This window comes from Salmo salar, chromosome 10, assembly GCF_965601325.2.
Source record: "Salmo salar chromosome 10, fSalSal1, whole genome shotgun sequence".
Classification (NCBI taxonomy): Eukaryota; Metazoa; Chordata; class Actinopteri; order Salmoniformes; family Salmonidae; genus Salmo; species Salmo salar.
The window spans coordinates 124,423,971-124,442,500 of record NC_138300.1 but is presented as its reverse complement, the minus strand read 5'-3'; the positions used below and the strand labels follow the sequence as shown (position 1 = coordinate 124,442,500).

General features: G+C 45.2%; 2 protein-coding genes across 10 annotated transcripts in view; both read left to right on the top strand.

Annotated features, from left to right (window-relative positions):
- The window catches only part of pgghg (protein-glucosylgalactosylhydroxylysine glucosidase), a 30,524-nt gene extending 27,648 nt beyond the window's left edge, over window positions 1–2,876 (top strand). For all 6 annotated transcript variants that reach the window (XM_014126082.3, XM_014126083.3, XM_014126081.3 and 3 more), the window contains one exon: window positions 36–2,876. In XM_014126082.3, the coding sequence (XP_013981557.1) occupies window positions 36–112 (77 nt within the window). In that variant the 3' untranslated portion in view covers window positions 113–2,876. The remainder of the gene's footprint in view (window positions 1–35) is intronic.
- Window positions 2,877–4,297: 1,421 nt separating this feature from the next.
- incenp (inner centromere protein) lies at window positions 4,298–18,385 on the top strand. Of its 4 annotated transcripts, none has more exons than XM_082956574.1 (18): window positions 4,298–4,316; window positions 5,624–5,772; window positions 7,151–7,258; window positions 8,688–9,322; window positions 9,742–9,793; window positions 11,355–11,421; window positions 11,688–11,835; window positions 12,080–12,201; window positions 12,338–12,475; window positions 12,784–12,801; window positions 13,359–13,589; window positions 14,730–14,852; window positions 15,378–15,535; window positions 15,725–15,821; window positions 16,058–16,282; window positions 16,838–16,900; window positions 17,391–17,544; window positions 17,982–18,385. In XM_082956574.1, the coding sequence occupies exons 2-18, from the start codon at window positions 5,633–5,635 to the stop codon at window positions 18,164–18,166; spliced, it is 2,664 nt and encodes an 887-aa protein (XP_082812700.1). In that variant the 5' UTR covers window positions 4,298–4,316; window positions 5,624–5,632; the 3' UTR covers window positions 18,167–18,385.
- Window positions 18,386–18,530: the final 145 nt, after the last annotated feature.

Here is an 18,530-nt window from a genome sequence, read left to right as displayed (position 1 = left end):
TAAATAAAGGGCATTATGTTTGTTTGTTTCCTCAGGAAAACCAGTGACTTTCCCACGGGAGTCTGGAATGATCTGTAAAGTGGATCGTGCCATGTCCTGCTGGCCCATGTGAGGACCATCCCTGTCAAACCCCATCGCTTTCTATCTACAGTACCTTCTATCTACAGTACCTTCTATCTACAGTACCTTCTATCTACAGTACCTTCTATCTACAGTACAGTACCTTCTATCTACAGTACCTTCTATCTACAGTACAGTACCTTCTATCTACAGTACCTTCTATCTACAGTACCTTCTATCTACAGTACCTTCTATCTACAGTACCTTCTATCTACAGTACCTTCTATCTACAGTACTTTCTATCTACAGTACAGTACCTTCTATCTACAGTGCCTTCTATCTACAGTACAGTACCTTCTATCTACAGTACCTTCTATCTACAGTACCTTCTATCTACAGTACCTTCTATCTACAGTACCTTCTATCTACAGTGCAGTACCTTCTATCTACAGTACAGTACCTTCTATCTACAGTACATTCTATCTACAGTGCCTTCAGGAAGTATTCACACCCCTGAACTTTTACCACATTTTGTTGTGTTACAAAGTGGGATTAAAATGGATTGAATTGCCTTTTTTTTGGTAAACGATCTATACAAAATACTCAAAAATAAATGTATGGGAAATAAAACACTAATGTATCTTGACTAGATAAGTATTCAACACCCTGAGTCAACATGTTACAATCACCTTTGGCAACAATTAAAGCAGTGAGTCTTTCTGGGTAAGTCGGTAAAGCTTTGCACGTCTGGATTGTACAATATTTTTTACATTATTCTTCAAAAAATTCTTCATGCGTTGTCAAGTTGGTTGTTAATCATTGCTAGACGGCCATTTTCAAGTAAGTCAAAACTGTAACTAGGCCACTCAGTAACATTCAATGTGGTCTTGGTAAGCAACTCCAGTGTATATTTGCAGACTGAACCAAGTTTTCCTCTAGGATTTTGCCGGTGGCTTAGCTCTATTACGTTTCTTTTTATCCTGAAAAACTCTCTAGTCCATGCTGATGACAAGCATATCCATAACATGATGCAGCCACCACCATGCTTGAAAATATGAAGAGTGGTACTCGGTGATGTGTTGGATTTGCCCCAAACATAATTTCTGTGACACATTTTTTGTTGTTGTTGCAGTATTGCTTTATTGCCTTGTTTGCAAACAGGATGCATGTTTTGGAAAATGTTTATTCTGTACAGGTTTCCTTCTTTTACATTTACATTTTACATTTAAGTCATTTAGCAGACGCTCTTATCCAGAGCGACTTACAAATTGGTGCATTCACCTTATAATATCCAGTGGAACAACCACTTTACAATAGTGCATCTAAATCTTTTAAGGGGGGGGTTAGAAGGATTACTTTATCCTATCCCAGGTATTCCTTGAAGAGGTGGGGTTTCAGGTGTCTCCGGAAGGTGGTGATTGACTCCGCTGTCCTGGCGTCGTGAGGGAGCTTGTTCCACCATTGGGGTGCCAGAGCAGCGAACAGTTTTGACTGGGCTGAGCGGGAACTGTGCTTCCTCAGAGGTAGGGAGGCGAGCAGGCCAGAGGTGGATGAACGGAGTGCCCTTGTTTGGGTGTCTGGCCTGATCAGAGCCTGAAGGTACGGAGGTGCCGTTCCCCTCACAGCTCCGTAGGCAAGCACCATGGTCTTGTAGCGGATGCGAGCTTCGACTGGAAGCCAGTGGAGAGAGCGGAGGAGCGGGGTGACGTGAGAGAACTTGGGAAGGTTGAACACCAGACGGGCTGCGGCGTTCTGGATGAGTTGTAGGGGTTTAATGGCACAGGCAGGGAGCCCAGCCAACAGCGAGTTGCAATAATCCAGACGGGAGATGACAAGTGCCTGGATTAGGACCTGCGCCGCTTCCTGTGTGAGGCAGGGTCGTACTCTGCGAATGTTATATCTTTTCATTCTGTTATTTAGGTTAGTATTGTGGAGTAACTACAGTGTTGTTGATCCATCCACAGTTTTCTCCCGTCACAACCGTTAAACTCTGTTATTGTTTTAAAGTCACCATTGGCCTCATGGTGAAATCCCTGAGTGGTTTCCTTCCTCTCCGACAACTGAGTTAGGAAGGACGCCTGTTTCTTTGTAGTGACTGGGTGTATTGATACACCATCCAAAGTGTAATTAATAACTTCACCGTGATCAAAGGGATATTCAATATCTGATCCTTCTTCTTTTTTTACCCATCTACCAATAGGTACCCATCTTTGCGAACCAATGGGAAACCTCCCTGGTGACATAATTCCACTTTGACATTATGGAGTATTGTGTGTAGATAGATCAGTGACACAAAATCTCAATTTATTTCATTTTAAATTCAGGCTGTAACACAACAAAATGTGGAAAAAGTTAAGGGGTGTAAATACTTCCTGAAGGCACTGAACCTATATGTCATTATGTGAGTCCCAAATGGCACCCTATTCCCTTTATAAAGTAAGTAGCCTTGTCTGAACCAGAATGTCCCGTAGGGCAGGAGCCTGTCTCCTGTTTCTGTAGCGTGAGGCAGCTTGATGTACAACTCCACCCCCTGGAAAGGACGCTAGCCTATCGCAGGGCCCGTAGCCCAAAGTAACGCACAATAGACTGCCATTTGGGACTCATTGTTATTCCTGGTTTATTCATGCACTGGAAATTATTTTCTGTGTATAACAAGGATTTTATCTATTGTGACTTAAACCATGTATTTTGTGTGACTTACTTGATTTGTATTCTCATCTCAGTAAATGTACTGTATGTTTGTAGAGATGGATCAAATGTCTTTTTATACTGATATACTTTAAGCTGCAATAAAATATAAATTTGTTATGAGAACATTTCGTTTTTTCGTGAGTGATCTTTTTCATTAAAACATCTTGCAGCATGGACTCATTGGAAAATGAAAGAAGAAATTGTGTATTATGCAATTATTTTGACCATACATATCCCTAATATTTCAACCTACCTAAGCTTTGGGTCTTTATCTTAGCAGACTTCAAACAATAAAAACAAAGATGCATTTTCCTCCATTTTTGTTGTATGGCTTGTAAAAGGAGAGTTTTACTTCCAACTGTGATAAACATAAAGGTAATATTTTCCTGAGCCTTAAATCTCTAAACATGCTTAGACTTTAATAATATTAGACTGGCTGTTATATGAATAACATCAAAAATATATTTTTTATATATTTTATATATTTTTATATATAGTCTACAGTTTACTATAGTGCAGGGATCTTCAGCTGGGGAACGATTTTTTTATTTTTTATTGAGCAGATGGTCAAGGGCCCGGAACATAATTCCAAATAATTTGAAGACTACAAATTGACCACAAGAAGTCTAAAGAGATATAATGTTTAACTAAAACATTTCAAACCTTGCTTACGTTTGTCTACGACCACATCGTGTCTCTATTATGCGTGGGAATACTTGGGAACAGATTTCATAAATTAAAATCACTTAGACCTGATTTACTTGTGTTTTTTATGTCCAACAATGAAAATGCCACACACAAAACAAATCGGGTTTGAGGATAAACGCCGAAAATAAGGTCTGAGGTTAACACAGGCTTATGAGATGTTATACGTTTAGTTATATAAGGTAATATAAGTCCGTTAACATGACCTTTATGAAGGATTTATGTGCTTTAAGGCGGAGTTAGTGCATACAAACAGACGCCAACAGAGAGAAATAGTAATGGCGTCCTTTAGTAGGGACTCCTGCATGGTTCTTTGGACAACGTCTATTTATTTAATCATATTTATTTTTTATCAAGGATTCATACTGAGACCAATGTCTCTTTTACAGATGCCCTGAATTACAGAAAATACATCAAAATATAAATACAAAATGCAAGCAGAAAGAAAAACACGGTCATCAGTAATAAGGTCCTCAGTCATCTTTCTGAATTGGCCTTGCGGCACCAAAGCACCACATTTAAGAACATTTTGAAGATTGTTCTACAAATAAGGTGCAAAAAACTAAAAACGGATTTATTTAACTCAGTAGAGAACAAAGGAATTTCCAGCGTTATGTTAGCTGTCCTTGAGACAGGGTGCGGTAACTCGTATGTCTGATGTTTAGTAATGATGTTTGGTACAGTGGGATTTTTTTGTAAAAGGGCTTTATAAATGAAAACATAGCAATGTATCAACCTACGTGACATCGTAGAGGGCCAAGCAACTTTCTGGATGAGAATGCAGTGATGACTACTAAAATTGTTGCACGTAGTAAAGTCCTATGGAGAAAATGAATGGCGTTTTTGGATAAACGATAAAGGTATGTGGTAAACACAGGTTTAGGAGATATACGTTTTGTTCTATGATATAATCTTAATCAACTAACGTCACTTTTTGTGTATTTTAAAGAAATTATGTCATTTAAAAAAAAAAAGTAAAAAAAAAAATAAAGCACATAAAGGCTTCATAATTCATAAATATCATGTAAACTAAATCATAGAACAAAAGGTATAACATCTCCTATCCCCCTTGTGTTATTAATAACCTCAGACTTCATTTTATTAATTTTTTTGCTTAATATCAGGAATAAAAAAAGAACTCTCCCGTGATTGGCTGGTTTGAATCATGAAAAGACTCCGCCCCGCTCCGACACTTCCTCTTTCAATCCTATTGGTCGGTGGGAGGAGCAGAGGCTGACACGTCATTACAAACCCGTCCCTGATTCGCTTAGACAGCTCGGAACAATTTAAACGGTTTTCAGCGGCTGTTGAAGTCAAGTCGGACTAACGTTACTTTGTTGTCGTTTTGCAGAGAAATAAATGGCGGATATTACAATTTAATATATATATATATAGAAAGATTGTTGAGGTCACCTGTATTATAGAGTGAACTGCTATTGAAGCGAAACGGATTTGTATTTTTCTCGAAAACTGGAGGAGTTTTATGGTATGGAAGTTTTTTTTGTGTGTGTGGCTATCGTTAGCTAGCCATCTTTCACTTTGACTTTTAAAATCTCAACAACAACTCGCTAGATTGCTAAGGCAACACTGATTATCTTGTTTCTTACAACATGATCTGATTTTACTTTACATATTATTACAGGATATATATATATATATATTTAGCTAGCTGCTAACAAAGTTGTCCGGGAGACTGGTTACGTTAAAGCTAGGATCCACGACCGTAGTCTAACGTTACTTGAGTTTGCGGAAATGCGCGGGTTAGCTCGAAAATTCAAAAAATGGTAACTAGTTAAAGTTAGCTAACTAGTTAGCCATTTTGTTACTGCACGCAAGGTGTCAATGAACATTTGGTTAAATGTAACGTTTCTGTTTTGTAGGTAATGTTTGAGGTATTGGATTGTTTGGAATTGTTATCGTGTCTCTTCGTTTTTTCCCCTCCTACATGTGTCTTTGTGTCAGATGTTTCGACTTGTACAATATTTTGTTATGTACGCAAAATGTCACCGTTTTGAAGGTTTTTTTGTTGTTGTTGTTGGCCTTCCTCGTTAAAATGTAACTGCTGGCCAATTTAGTTGAAGCGTTAGAGTTTTGTGTGGAGGTTTCACCATCCCATCAAACGTTTGAAAACAATTTGATTTTTTTTCCCTGTTTTTATTTTCACCAGGTCGCAACCATGACCTCTGTACTGTCGTCGACTCATACCCTGATGCAGATGTTTAATGGGAAGATTCAGGAGTTCGCCAACGAGATAGAAAATGTCCACATGGTGTGGCTCGAAGAGATCCAGCAGGAAGCCAACCGCATGTTCTCAAGGTAGGAGGACTGAAGTTTACAGGGTGAAAAAAGACCCCGTCAGAATCAAATCCATTGCGGTCGGACTTCTTCTAGTCATTTGTGTCGTAATTATTTTGTTCAAACCGTGCGCTTAAAGCATTATACAAGCACGGTACATATAGTTGATTTGATTAAAATGCATAGTATGGGTTTATACTGTGTATATATGGAAAAATACACTGTAAAAAAATAGCGTCCGACCAAACCTTTTTTAGTTTTATGGGCATGATTTTTTAAATTTGTTTATTTTGCTCCCCAATTTCGTGATATCCAATTGGTAGTTAGTCTTGTCCCATCGCTGCAACTCCCATACGGACTCAGGAGAGTCGAAGGTTGAGAACCGTGAGTCCCCCTGAAAAACGACCCTGCCAAGCCGACACACTGCTCATTTAACCCGGAAGTCAGCCGCATAAATGCGTCAGAGGAAACACCGTCCAGCTGGCGACCAAAGCCAGCGTGTGTGAGCGCGCCGGGACAAGCACATCCCAGCCGGCCAAACTCTCCCCTAACACAGATTACGCTGGGTCAATTGTGCGCAGCTTCATGGGTCTTCTGGTTGCGGCCCGGCTGCGACACAGCCCGGGATCGAACCCGGATATGTAGTGACGCCTCTACGCAGTGCCTTAGACCGCTGCGCCACATGGAAGGCCCCCAACCAATACATTATTTTTTTATCGGGGACAGCCCTACACCAAATAGTACCTAACCTGTAACTCCCAGTAATCAAATCACATTATCTGGTGTAACAATCTGTAGCTACTGTAATTTGTAATGATGGCCAGAAGGATTCATACTGCAACAGTTGACCCGTCTCTTCAGAGCCATATGAAACATTAGGACCTTCCTAATATTTAGTTGTCAGCCCCCCTTTTCCCTCAGAACAACCTCAATACGTCGCAACATGGTGCTGAAAGCGTTCCACAGGAATGCTGGCAATGGTTGACGCCCAATGCTTTCCACAGTTGTGTCAAGTTGACTGAAAACTGAGTGTGGAAAAACACAGCAGCATTGCAGTTCTTGACACAGACCGGTGTGCATGTCACCTACTACCATACCCCGGCATTTCAATCTTTTGTCTTGCCCCATTCACCCTCTGAATGGCACACACACACAATTAATGTCTCAATTGTTTTGAGGCTTAAAAAAAAATCCTTCTTTAAACTGTCTCCTCCTTCTTCATCTACACTGATTGAAGTGGATTTAACAAGTGACATCAATAAGTGATCATAGCTTTTCACCTGGATAGTCTGTCATGGAAAGAGCAGATGTTCTTAATGTTTTGTATATTCACAATATTTTTCCCCCTTCTTCTCCAGAACCAATCATATTCACATTTTTATTTTCCTTCCTATCTCAGTGACTTCAGTGCGGAGCCAGAATTGATGCCAAAGACTCCGTCGCAGAAGAAGAGCAACCGTAGGAAGCGTCTATCCGTGGGTCAGAATGAGAACCGTACCAAGAGACGGTAAGTTATTGTGTTAGTTTTACTACTACAGTAGGTTTCTAAGTCTCAGACAGAACAGCCTTTTTTTTTTTTTTTTATCAACTTCCATCTGGTCAGTCTTCATGTGACACTGTACATTTTACTATAGGAATCAGAATCATCTCCATTCACCAAGAGCATGTACCAGGAATTTGACCTTAACAATAAACAGAGTAACATCCTGACTAGACCGGTCCCGCATGTGACCTTCATCGTGTACATTATAATTTTACCCCACCAGGCACGTTAATGACACACAGGTTTAAATACCAAAACTAACTGTGAACCTACAATATTAATTTGAGGACGGGTTAAAACACGTATTTAGTTTTGTTCTGTAAGATGAACAGTAAGTTTATTTTTTTTAACTGACATCCATATGGTTGTCCTTTTTTTAGCTGGTTCTTTGAAAGAATTTTGACCCGAGGTCATACAAAATAGTTTTTCTCTAATCCTGACGACTAATCCACAAATAAAAAATGGGGAAACAACTCAAACGATCTTTTAATTAATCTGTCCTCGTTCATCTTTCAAGCACCCTCATGGGTTTGTATCTTTGTGAAAACCAATGAGGTCTGCTATAACGCCTCCCGTCTGCTATAATGCCTCCCGTCTGCTATAATGCCTCCCGTCTGCTATAATGCCTCCCGTCTGCTATAATGCCTCCCGTCTGCTATAATGCCTCCCGTCTGCTATAATGCCTCCCGTCTGCTATAATGCCTCCCGTCTGCTATAATGCCTCCCGTCTGCTATAATGCCTCCCGTCTGCTATAATGCCTCCCGTCTGCTATAATGCCTCCCGTCTGCTATAATGCCTCCCGTCTGCTATAATGCCTCCCGTCTGCTATAATGCCTCCCGTCTGCTATAATGCCTCCCGTCTGCTATAATGCCTCCCGTCTGCTATAATGCCTCCCGTCTGCTATAATGCCTCCCGTCTGCTATAATGCCTCCCGTCTGCTGTAATGCCTCCCGTCTGCTGTAATGCCTCCCGTCTGCTGTAACGCCTCCCGTCTGCTGTAACGCCTCCCGTCTGCTGTAACGCCTCCCCCGTCTGCTGTAACGCCTCCCCCCGTCTGCTGTAACGCCTCCCCCCGTCTGCTGTAACGCCTCCCCCCGTCTGCTGTAACGCCTCCCCCCGTCTGCTGTAACGCCTCCCCCCGTCTGCCGTAACGCCTCCCCCCGTCTGCCGTAACGCCTCCCCCCGTCTGCCGTAACGCCTCCCCCCGTCTGCCGTAACGCCTCCCCCCGTCTGCCGTAACGCCTCCCCCCGTCTGCCGTAACGCCTCCCCCCGTCTGCCGTAACGCCTCCCCCCGTCTGCCGTAACGCCTCCCCCCGTCTGCCGTAACGCCTCCCCCCGTCTGCCGTAACGCCTCCCCCCCGCTATAATGCTATCTTTGTCATCCCTGCAGCTTCTCAAAGGGTAAACGCAGCAACCTGCGTCGCTCCTCTGTGTCCACCTCCCTGAACCTGATAGCCGAGGATGATGGAGGATCTCCGTTCACACTGGAAGAGATCATCAAGCCCCCTCGTTCCCGCAGAGCCAAACAGACTACACAGCCTGAGGCGGCAGCACCCGCTCAGACCACCAACTCTCAGCAGGAGGAGCCAAAGGAGATGGAGGCTTCTGGCAAACACATCCAGGAGGAGAGGATGCAGCCCGAGGAAGCTGAGAGGAAGAAGGAGTCGTCCAGCCTTGTCACCTCCCAGCCCCCGTGTCTAACACCTCCTCAGACCCAGAATCACGTAGCTGAAGCCATAGTCAAGATCTCTGCCTCGGAGCGGCGTTCAGCAGAGCTCCAGACGAACCCCGACCCAGAGCGCTCTCCGAGCCGCACCGCCACTAAGATAGCCATCGCTGCCGGCGCCACGCCCCCGGGTCCCAGGAGGAGCTCCGTGAGACACTCCCTGACCGTGCGACGCTCCCTGGCGGGGCTGAGACACAGCATGACCCAGGAGTCTGTCCGCAGAGCCTCCAGGAGATCCTTCCTGAAGAAGAAGGCTCGTATGGGTAGCTCCGCCTGCAGCAGTGACGTCAGCGGGCACGGTGAGTGACGAGATATGATTTGTGAGCGGTGGAGGCTGCCGGAGGGGGAGGAAGGCTCATACTAATTCCTGGAATGGTGTCAAACGCGTCTTTTTGATGTTTCATACTTTTCCGTTGACTCTATTCCAGCCATTTATCATGATTCTCCCTCCCTCAGCAGCCTCCACTGGATGTGAGCGATATGGTTTGGTGTGCAGCCCCCCCCCCCCCCCCTCAGATTACTAATTTACCGCTACGCTTAGTCTGAGTTGAGTGCCTTTTTTTTTGTTTTTTTGCAATTTATCTCTACATATTATGCCTTGACAATGTAATTATATATAGATATAGATAGATAAGAGCGTCTGCTAAATGATGTAAATGTGTGTGTGTATATTACTGTGCTAATGAGTGATAGTATTGTTTTTTTCTGTCCGCTGTAGAAGATGTGTGGATGGAAACTGATGGACATGAGGTCCAGGTGCAGACTGATGGGTGAGTGAAAACATTTTATTAGGTCAACTTATTTATTTTATTTTTTTATCAACCATTGTCTTGTCTGAATGTATAAAGACGCCTGTTGTAATTGGTATGTGAATGATGTAGACTACGGTAGGCTTGGGCGGTATACCGGGATTTTTGGAAATAGCCATGAGGTGATTTTACAATACTGTTAACTATTTACATTTATTTATATAAAAATGTGAATATTGATAGCAACTTTTTTAAGTAAATACCTGCAGTCAACAATATGTTAGGAGATAAAGCAGATGGGGTTCTTCATTTCACCTGTTACCATAGTTCCCAGTGTTTTTTTGTTTTACAAGCGCGCGCCGACGAGAGACCGGAGGAGATGGTCTAGTTACAGGATGGAATTCACAACTAACTGTTGGTCAGCTAAATATCTTAAACCTCTAAAGTTAAACTGTCTAGAATGTGCTAAATGCTCTGTACTTGTGGCGTATGGTCTGCTAATTTAGAAGCTAGTTAGCTAGTTTAGCTTGCTAACAGTGATCCTGGATCAAGAGCCTTGCTGTTTTTAATATTTGTTTTGTGCGCGCAGCAAACTGTCTAATATTTTAGTTGCTAACCTTCGGGTTACAATAGCGCCCCCTTGTGTTCAGTGCCGGTATTACCGAATGTCCTAGTACGGCACAAGGTCGGTATGACAATCTGGATACTGCCCAAGCCTATGTAACAGTATAGCTTTCCGTCCCTCTCCTCGCCCCAACCTGGGTTCGAACCAGGGACCCTCTGCACACATCAACAACTGACACCCCCACGAAGCATCGTTACCCATCGAGCCACAAAAGCAGCGGCAGAGCAAAGGGGAACAACCACTTCAGGTCTCGGAGCGAGTGACGTCACCTGATTGGAAACGCTATTAGCGCGCACCACCGCTAACTAGCTAGCCATTTCACACCGGCTACACCACCGCTAACTAGCTAGCCATTTCACACCGGCTACACCACCGCTAACTAGCTAGCCATTTCACACCGGCTACACCACCGCTAACTAGCTAGCCATTTCACACCGGCTACACCACCGCTAACTAGCTAGCCATTTCACACCGGCTACACCACCGCTAACTAGCTAGCCATTTCACACCGGCTACACCACCGCTAACTAGCTAGCCATTTCACACCGGCTACACCACCGCTAACTAGCTAGCCATTTCACACCGGCTACACCACCGCTAACTAGCTAGCCATTTCACACCGGCTACACCACCGCTAACTAGCTAGCCATTTCACACCGGCTACACCACCGCTAACTAGCTAGCCATTTCACACCGGCTACACCACCGCTAACTAGCTAGCCATTTCACACCGGCTACACCCAGACCAAAGGGGGGGGGTATTCATTAAGAACTGAACGGAATCTAACAGACGCAAACTGAACAAAAACCAGGGCGGGAAACGACAACAGAACGTTTTCGTTGCACTTTTTTGTTGTTGTTGCTTGTGAAACTTTTTTTTTTTTTTTTGTAACGGTGTGCGACTAATGAATACACCCTAGGTTATTATGCATCTGATTACGCTGTTGTCTATGGCAGGGTGTTGTCAGAGGAGCCTGCAAAGACTGATACTGACAGCCCAGCTCCTGAGACTTCTTCTCCCGAGGTAGGAAACATCCACATTGTACCCGAATGATACATTTATCTAAAATATCCTTTTTTATATCAGGCTTAGGGTCAATACACGATGTAGAAGGAAAATTCAAATTCAGATGTTCCTCATTTACTTCCTGAAATGGAATTGACCCCCCCCAATCCTGATTTTGAGTAGTTGATGTCTGTCTCTACTGTTTCTCTCTGTTCCTCATGTAAATATATTGATGATCATAGTGAAATTATTCCCTAATTATTTTAATTTTTTTATTTGAGCAGGAGAACACGGTGCAGAACCACCCAGGGGTTCTCAGTGTTGCAGAAGTTCGTCGCTTCACTCGCTCCATGGCCCAGACCACTCCCACCATGCCGCCGCCAGCCTCCATCATCAGCAAAGCCAAGACCGCCACGCCAGACTCTGGATCAGGTGCAGACCGTCATTAACTCACACACACACTCATCAGCAAAGACTGGCACACATACCGAAGCTGCGCCACGTACATGCATAAATATATCTCCCCCTTTCTTCTGAATCATGTTTATAACGTCAATAGGTTACAGCTATGCTTTAGAGAGGGAGGGCCATGTAGCCAACGTGTGTGTGTGTGTGTGTGTGTGTGTGGCAAAGGTATTTAGATGTATTGGTGGGTTAACAGGTTTGTGTTCTTTAGATGGCAGTGGTAAGAAGCCACCGTCAAGTCTGGGTCCTCGTCTCAGTGCCAAGCGCAGAGCAGCTGCCGATGAATTCCAGAGCCCAAGGAAGAAGCCATCGCCTCCTGTTAAGAGCCAGAGTGTAAGAACCAAGATATACACCTGCATTGCTTGCTGTTTGGGGGTTTTAGGCTGGGTTTCTGTACAGCACTTTGAGAATATCAGCTGATGTAAGAAGGGCTATAAAAATACATTTGATTTGATGTTGTCTACTGTAGGTGAGGCCCAACATGAGGTCATTCCTCCACACTGTCCAGAAGAACCAGATGCTGATGATGACCCCGAGCTCTCTGGGTCGCAACACGGTCATGAAGTCCTTCATTAAACACACCACGCCAGGCAGAGCCGACCTCAAGGTTAGTCTACAGATCACTATTCGTTTTAGGGGCTCCCCAATTATTATTTTTTTTGCGACGTGATATTTCCTGAATAATTCCCTGCCTTTGTGACATTATCCTCAAATATCATTAAAATTGGCCCATCTCTCTCTCTCTCTCTCGCCCCTCTATGTTGTCATGATCACATCATAACCATTTTGTGATCTTTAAAAAAAAAAAAAAAAATTGCCAAACGTTTAGGAAGTTTTGAAAATCAAATCACAATGTTACCAGACAACATATGTAGCCTTGTTAATTGGATCTCTCTTTCCCTGTCCCCTCTACAGTCAGGCTGTGGTGTAGTGGTATGTATCAGAGTAATATGGTGTGGTATGTGTGAGTGGGGGGGGGGGGGGGGTGTTTGGTATTTGTGTGCTCTAACTGGTACACGCCACTTGTCGTCCCCCCACACCATCTCGAGTTAACGTTGGGTTCTAAAGGGGCAACAAAGGCTGGGGCTTTTGTGATTTTTAGATTTCATCAGATTTATGTCTAATGTGTTTTTAGGGCACCTACACACATCAAGCGCTTTACCGGCTCTTTGCAAGGACATACGTTTGCCTCCTCACTAACTAAATGAAATACAAGGACTTGGCCTTCCCCCCCCCCCCCCGCTGCAAATGTGTCTAGGTGCCCTTCAGGATGGGTTTTATTTTAGAAATCACCCGTGGTGCCTTTAGTCCCGTATTAATCTTATTCCCTCTTCATGGGCTCCCGTTTCCATTTAATACTACCACGGATTTCACTCAGTCCCAAATGAGATGCCACTAGAATGTAAAAAAAAAAAAAATATATATAAAAAAATAAACATTTTTAATGCCATGTAACTCTTATCAGATTCCTAAGTGTAATTTTCTTCTAGGAAAGAGAACGCCTGAAACTGGAAGCACTAAAGAAGAAGCAGGAGCAAGAAGAAGAGAGGAAGAAGAAGATGGACGAAGACAAGAGGAGAAAACAGGAAGAGATGAAGAAGAAGAGGGATGAACGGCTGCGCAGGGTTGTCGAGGCCCGGGTGAAGGAGGAACAGAAAGAGGAGGAGAAAAAAAAGAAGATTGAGCAGAAGATGCTTCAGATTGATGAGAAACACGACAAGGTGAGATGCGGACGAGAAACGGGGCGAGATGCGGACGAGAAACGGGGCGAGATGCGGACGAGAAACGGGGCGAGATGCGGACGAGAAACGGGGCGAGATGCGGACGAGAAACGGGGCGAGATGCGGACGAGAAACGGGGCGAGATGCGGACGAGAAACGGGGCGAGATGCGGACGAGAAACGGGGCGAGATGCGGACGAGAAACGGGGCGAGATGCGGACGAGAAACGGGGCGAGATGCGGACGAGAAACGGGGCGAGATGCGGACGAGAAACGGGGCGAGATGCGGACGAGAAACGGGGCGAGATGCGGGCGGGGCGAGATGCGGACGGGGCGGGGCGAGATGCGGACGGGGCGGGGCGAGATGCGGGCGGGGCGAGATGCGGACGAGAAACGGGGCGAGATGCGGACGGGGCGGGGCGAGATGCGGACGGGGCGGGGCGAGATGCGGACGGGGCGAGATGCGGACGAGAAACGGGGCGAGATGCGGGCGGGGCGAGATGCGGACGGGGCGGGGCGAGATGCGGACGAGAAACGGGGCGAGATGCGGGCGCGGGGCGAGATGCGGACGGGGGCGGGGTGAGATGCGGGCGGGGCGAGATGCGGACGAGAAGCGGGGCGAGATGCGGACGAGAAGCGGGGCGAGATGCGGACGAGAAGCGGGGCGAGATGCGGACGAGAAGCGGACGAGAAGCGGGGCGAGATGCGGACGAGAAGCGGGGCGAGATGCGGACGAGAAGCGGGGCGAGATGCGGACGAGAAGCGGGGCGAGATGCGGACGAGAAGCGGGGCGGGGCGAGATGCGGACGAGAAGCGGGGCGGGGCGAGATGCGGACGAGAAGCGGGGCGGGGCGAGATGCGGACGGGAAACGGGGCGGGGCGAGATGCGGACGGGAAACGGGACGGGGCGAGATGCGGACGGGAAACGGGGCGAGATGCGGACGGGGCGAGAAACGGGGCGGGGCGAGATGCGGACGAGAAACACCACTTTACTGAATGATGAACGGGTGACATCTGACGCAGAGGTGAAGCTACGGTAATGCGGTCGTGTTCATTTGGGCACAAACCGCCTTACAGTCGAGTGCAAAGGGGAGACACTATCTGAACTTGTCCAATAGGAAACTCTTGTTTTCGTAAAACAGCTGCGAGTAGAGCGCGTGGCGGAGGAGAAAGCCAAAAAGAAGATGGCCACCAAACGCCAGGAGGAGCTGGAACTGAGGAGAAAGATGGAGGAGGACGCCAGGAGAAGGAAGATTCAACAGTCTGTAAGACACTCCTACCATTGTTTATGTTGAACTTAAGCTTTTTTTTTTCCTTCTACTTTCCATTTATTAGTAGTAGTAGTTGTTGTTGTTAAGTTCATGTTTTAGGTATCCCTATATTTCTGTTATTACGGGGCCATCAGTAAGTCAAGTGTGCGCCTGCGCAGAGAGTCTTGTTGTTGATGGACCTAGCCCGAGAGTGTAATGGCTACCTTGTAGTGTGTTCATACGGTATAGTAAACTTTGTTCAACTGGAGCCTTGTCGTTGTGTCATTTCCAGTTAACGGTAGTAGTAGTAGTAGTAGGATTTATTTTGTAATATGCAGATATTGGAGAGGTAGACAGAATGCCGCCCATAGGAGAGGTAGAATCCGTACCCAGTCTTGACATTGCCCGCTAGACCAGCCCCAAGGACAGCCATTTTGTTGGGGTGTTTTTGTGTTAAAAAAAAAATAATAATAATTTAATTGACTTGGATGCCTCCTTGAAGGCATATGTGGATTGTTAAATGTTTGACCCTTGACCCAGGAGGAGGAGGAGAAGCGTCAGCAGGAGCTGCAGGCAAAGAGGAGAGCCGAAGAAGAGCAGGAGAGGGCTCGTAAGATGACTGAGGCCCGACGAGCCCTGGAGCTGAAGAAGGAACTAGAACGAGAACTGGAGAGAGACAGACAAGCATCCGCCGAGAGGTAGTCTTCCTCTTACGGAATTACCACAACTGCTGATTTGTAAAACGGGCTTTTGTTTGATCTTCTATCAAACTGGCAATTGCCATCGTTTATTGTTGATGTTCGACGCTTTGGACTGTGAATTTATTATTATTTTTTTTTAAATGTGGAGACGGAGAAGGCTGCTGCTGAATATTGTGTCTGTTTCAGGGAGCGGGTAGAGAGGGAGAAGGCCATTGCTCTTCAGAGAGAAGTGGAGAGAGCTGCCCGGGAGAAGGAGAGGAGAGAGTTGGAGAAGAGGAAGAAGGTAAGTCATGCAGCTTCAACCATACCTGTCTTGTCTTGTTTGGATTAACCATTCATTTAACATGTCTGTTCCTGTCTTAAACATTGTGTAGACTTGGTTTGAAGTTACTTTCAGATTTGTACATAACATTTAAAAGGTGTTAATATCGGGGACTTTGTACATGTACACTTTCGGTTAGAAGACGCTAACGGTAGGTTGAAGTACAAATGAAACATTTTTTTTTATTCTGTCAATAGGAGGAGCAACAGAGGCAGGCTGAGGAGGAGAGACAGCGAGAAGCTGAGAGACTCGCGGAGAGACAGCGAGAAGCTGAGAGACTCGCGGAGAGACAGCGAGAAGCTGAGAGACTCGCGGAGAGACAGCGAGAAGCTGAGAGACTCGCGGAGAGACAGCGAGAAGCTGAGAGACTCGCGGAGAGACAGCGAGAAGCCGCTAAGAGCCACCTGACTGCTGAAGTTCAGGTGAGAACACTTCTTCTCTACTTTGACAGGTAAAAATCAATCTGGTAGTAGCTCCACTTGTCCTCTGATATGTTAGGTGGGAGTTTCACCATATTGCTTAGACCAATCAAATCCTCTCAGATCTCCACTAGGGAGCAGAGAGCATCAACTAGATATGCGTGGGAATACTTGGGAACAGATTTCGAAAATGAAAATCACTTGGTGTTGATTTTCCTGGTGTTTTGTCCAACGATGACAATTTGTTGGCTTCCGGTTTGGGTGGGGGACCCTGGTGTCGGGCCACGGGGGAAGAGGTGGGATTGGCCCCAACATATGACTATAACATCGAGGAAGGGGCGCTTGTGATTACATGGCGCCTCCATTGTTTTCAATGTAAACTTTTTTTCCCCCTTCCTATTTGTCCCTTGCGGCTGGAAGGAGTTGAAGCCTAATGGTTTGTCAGTAATAATTTTCCTAATCTCTGCAAAGTCTTGTGTATCTCATTGGAGGATATTGATCCTGTGGTAGAATGTATAGACCGATGTTCGTGTGCACTTCTCCTGTTCCCTCCTATAGCCCGTGGTGTTGAAGACGCCTGTAGGGAAGGGAGGAGTCCTCAACGTCACAGTGGATATCGAGGTATGGATAACACTCTCCGTTAGAGCCATAGTCGGTAGAGCGTGACGCTTGCAACGCCAGGGTTGTTGGGTTCGATTCCCAAACATGACTAAGTCGCTTTGGATGATAAAAGCATCTGATAAATGGAAATAAGTCTCGTCTGTTGTAGGAGATGAGGACTCACTCTCAATGTGACTTCTAATGTGGCTGGACCTACTTTATCAATCTAATCAAATGTATTTATATAGCCCTTCTTACAGCAGCTGATATCTCAAAGTGCTGTACAGAAACCCAGCCTCAAACCCCAAACAGCAAGCAATGCAGGTGTAGAAGCACGGTGGCTAGGAAAAACTCCCTAGAAAGGCCAAAACCTAGGAAGAAATCTAGAGATCCATCCAACCTTAGCTAGGTGCAGAAATCACACCAACTTGTCTGTTTTAATTCTAAGAGAAGAATAAATGATAAACACGTGTGTATGTAATCCCTGATTTTTGTCTTTGTCTTCCTGCAGCAGTCTCCCCAGTCATATGAGATCACTCCTAAGGGGGGCAACAAGCCTGTTGTTCTCAACACCAACCCTGAGGACTATGGGATGGATCAGAACAGTGATGACTCTACCGATGACGAATCTGCACCAAGGAAACCCATCCCCACATGGGCTGAGGGTACGTTTTACTGACTTATTTAGGCCTCGTAGCAACACGCGGGTGCATAACCCCTCCGCACAAGGCCTCGTAGCAACACGCGGGTGCGTAACCCCTCCGCACAAGGCCTCGTAGCAACACGCGGGTGCGTAACCCCTCCGCACAAGGCCTCGTTGATGCCTTTTTTACTGTGCTCTTAAAGGAATAGTTTGAGATTTTGGTAATAAAGCTGGTGGGGGGGGGGGTTTCTACATACCCAGAGTCAGGTGAACTCATGGATGTCATTTTAATGTCTCTGCGCAGTTTGAAGGAAAGTTAAGAGTTTATGGTGCCGTTGCTAACTAGCCATTAGCACAACGACTGGAAGCATGATGGCAAAGTACCAGCTTTTAATACCTACAAGAACCAAGGCCTTAGTCGTGATGCTAAAAGTGAACTCATTCTTCCCTCCCCTCTAGGCAACCAACTGAAGCAGTCGATGATGAAGCAATATTTCCACCCAGCTGACGTGGACTCTCACTACGGGGCGATTGAACCGCCAAAGTTGGACCGCATCTTCTGCAAGAGCAAACCTCGCTACTTTAAGCGTACCAGCTCTGCTGTCTGGCACTCACCACCTCGAATGGGAGCTCTACCCCTTTAAACACTGGGAACTGGGATAAAATTGGTTTTATTTTTCATTTTGGTTATGTTCGTTCTTTCATGTATTATATTAAGAATAGCTGGTGGACACTTGGAAGAGAAGTTCAGTTAGTGTACAACTTTTTCTTTACCTTTTTTTTTTCCTCTTTTAATTCTTTTAAAAAATAAATCTTGTATAAATTAAAATTTCTTCTGAATAAAATGGATTTAACATCTCCAACTTTTTGAAGATGGTCATTTAAAAAAAAAAAAAAAAAAAGTTGTTCGCATGAAGGGAAATCCATCGAAACTATTTAACAGTCAAGGATCACAACTTGGAAGGTAACTGTACAACCAATTTATTAAAAAAAAAACAAGGGACTTGT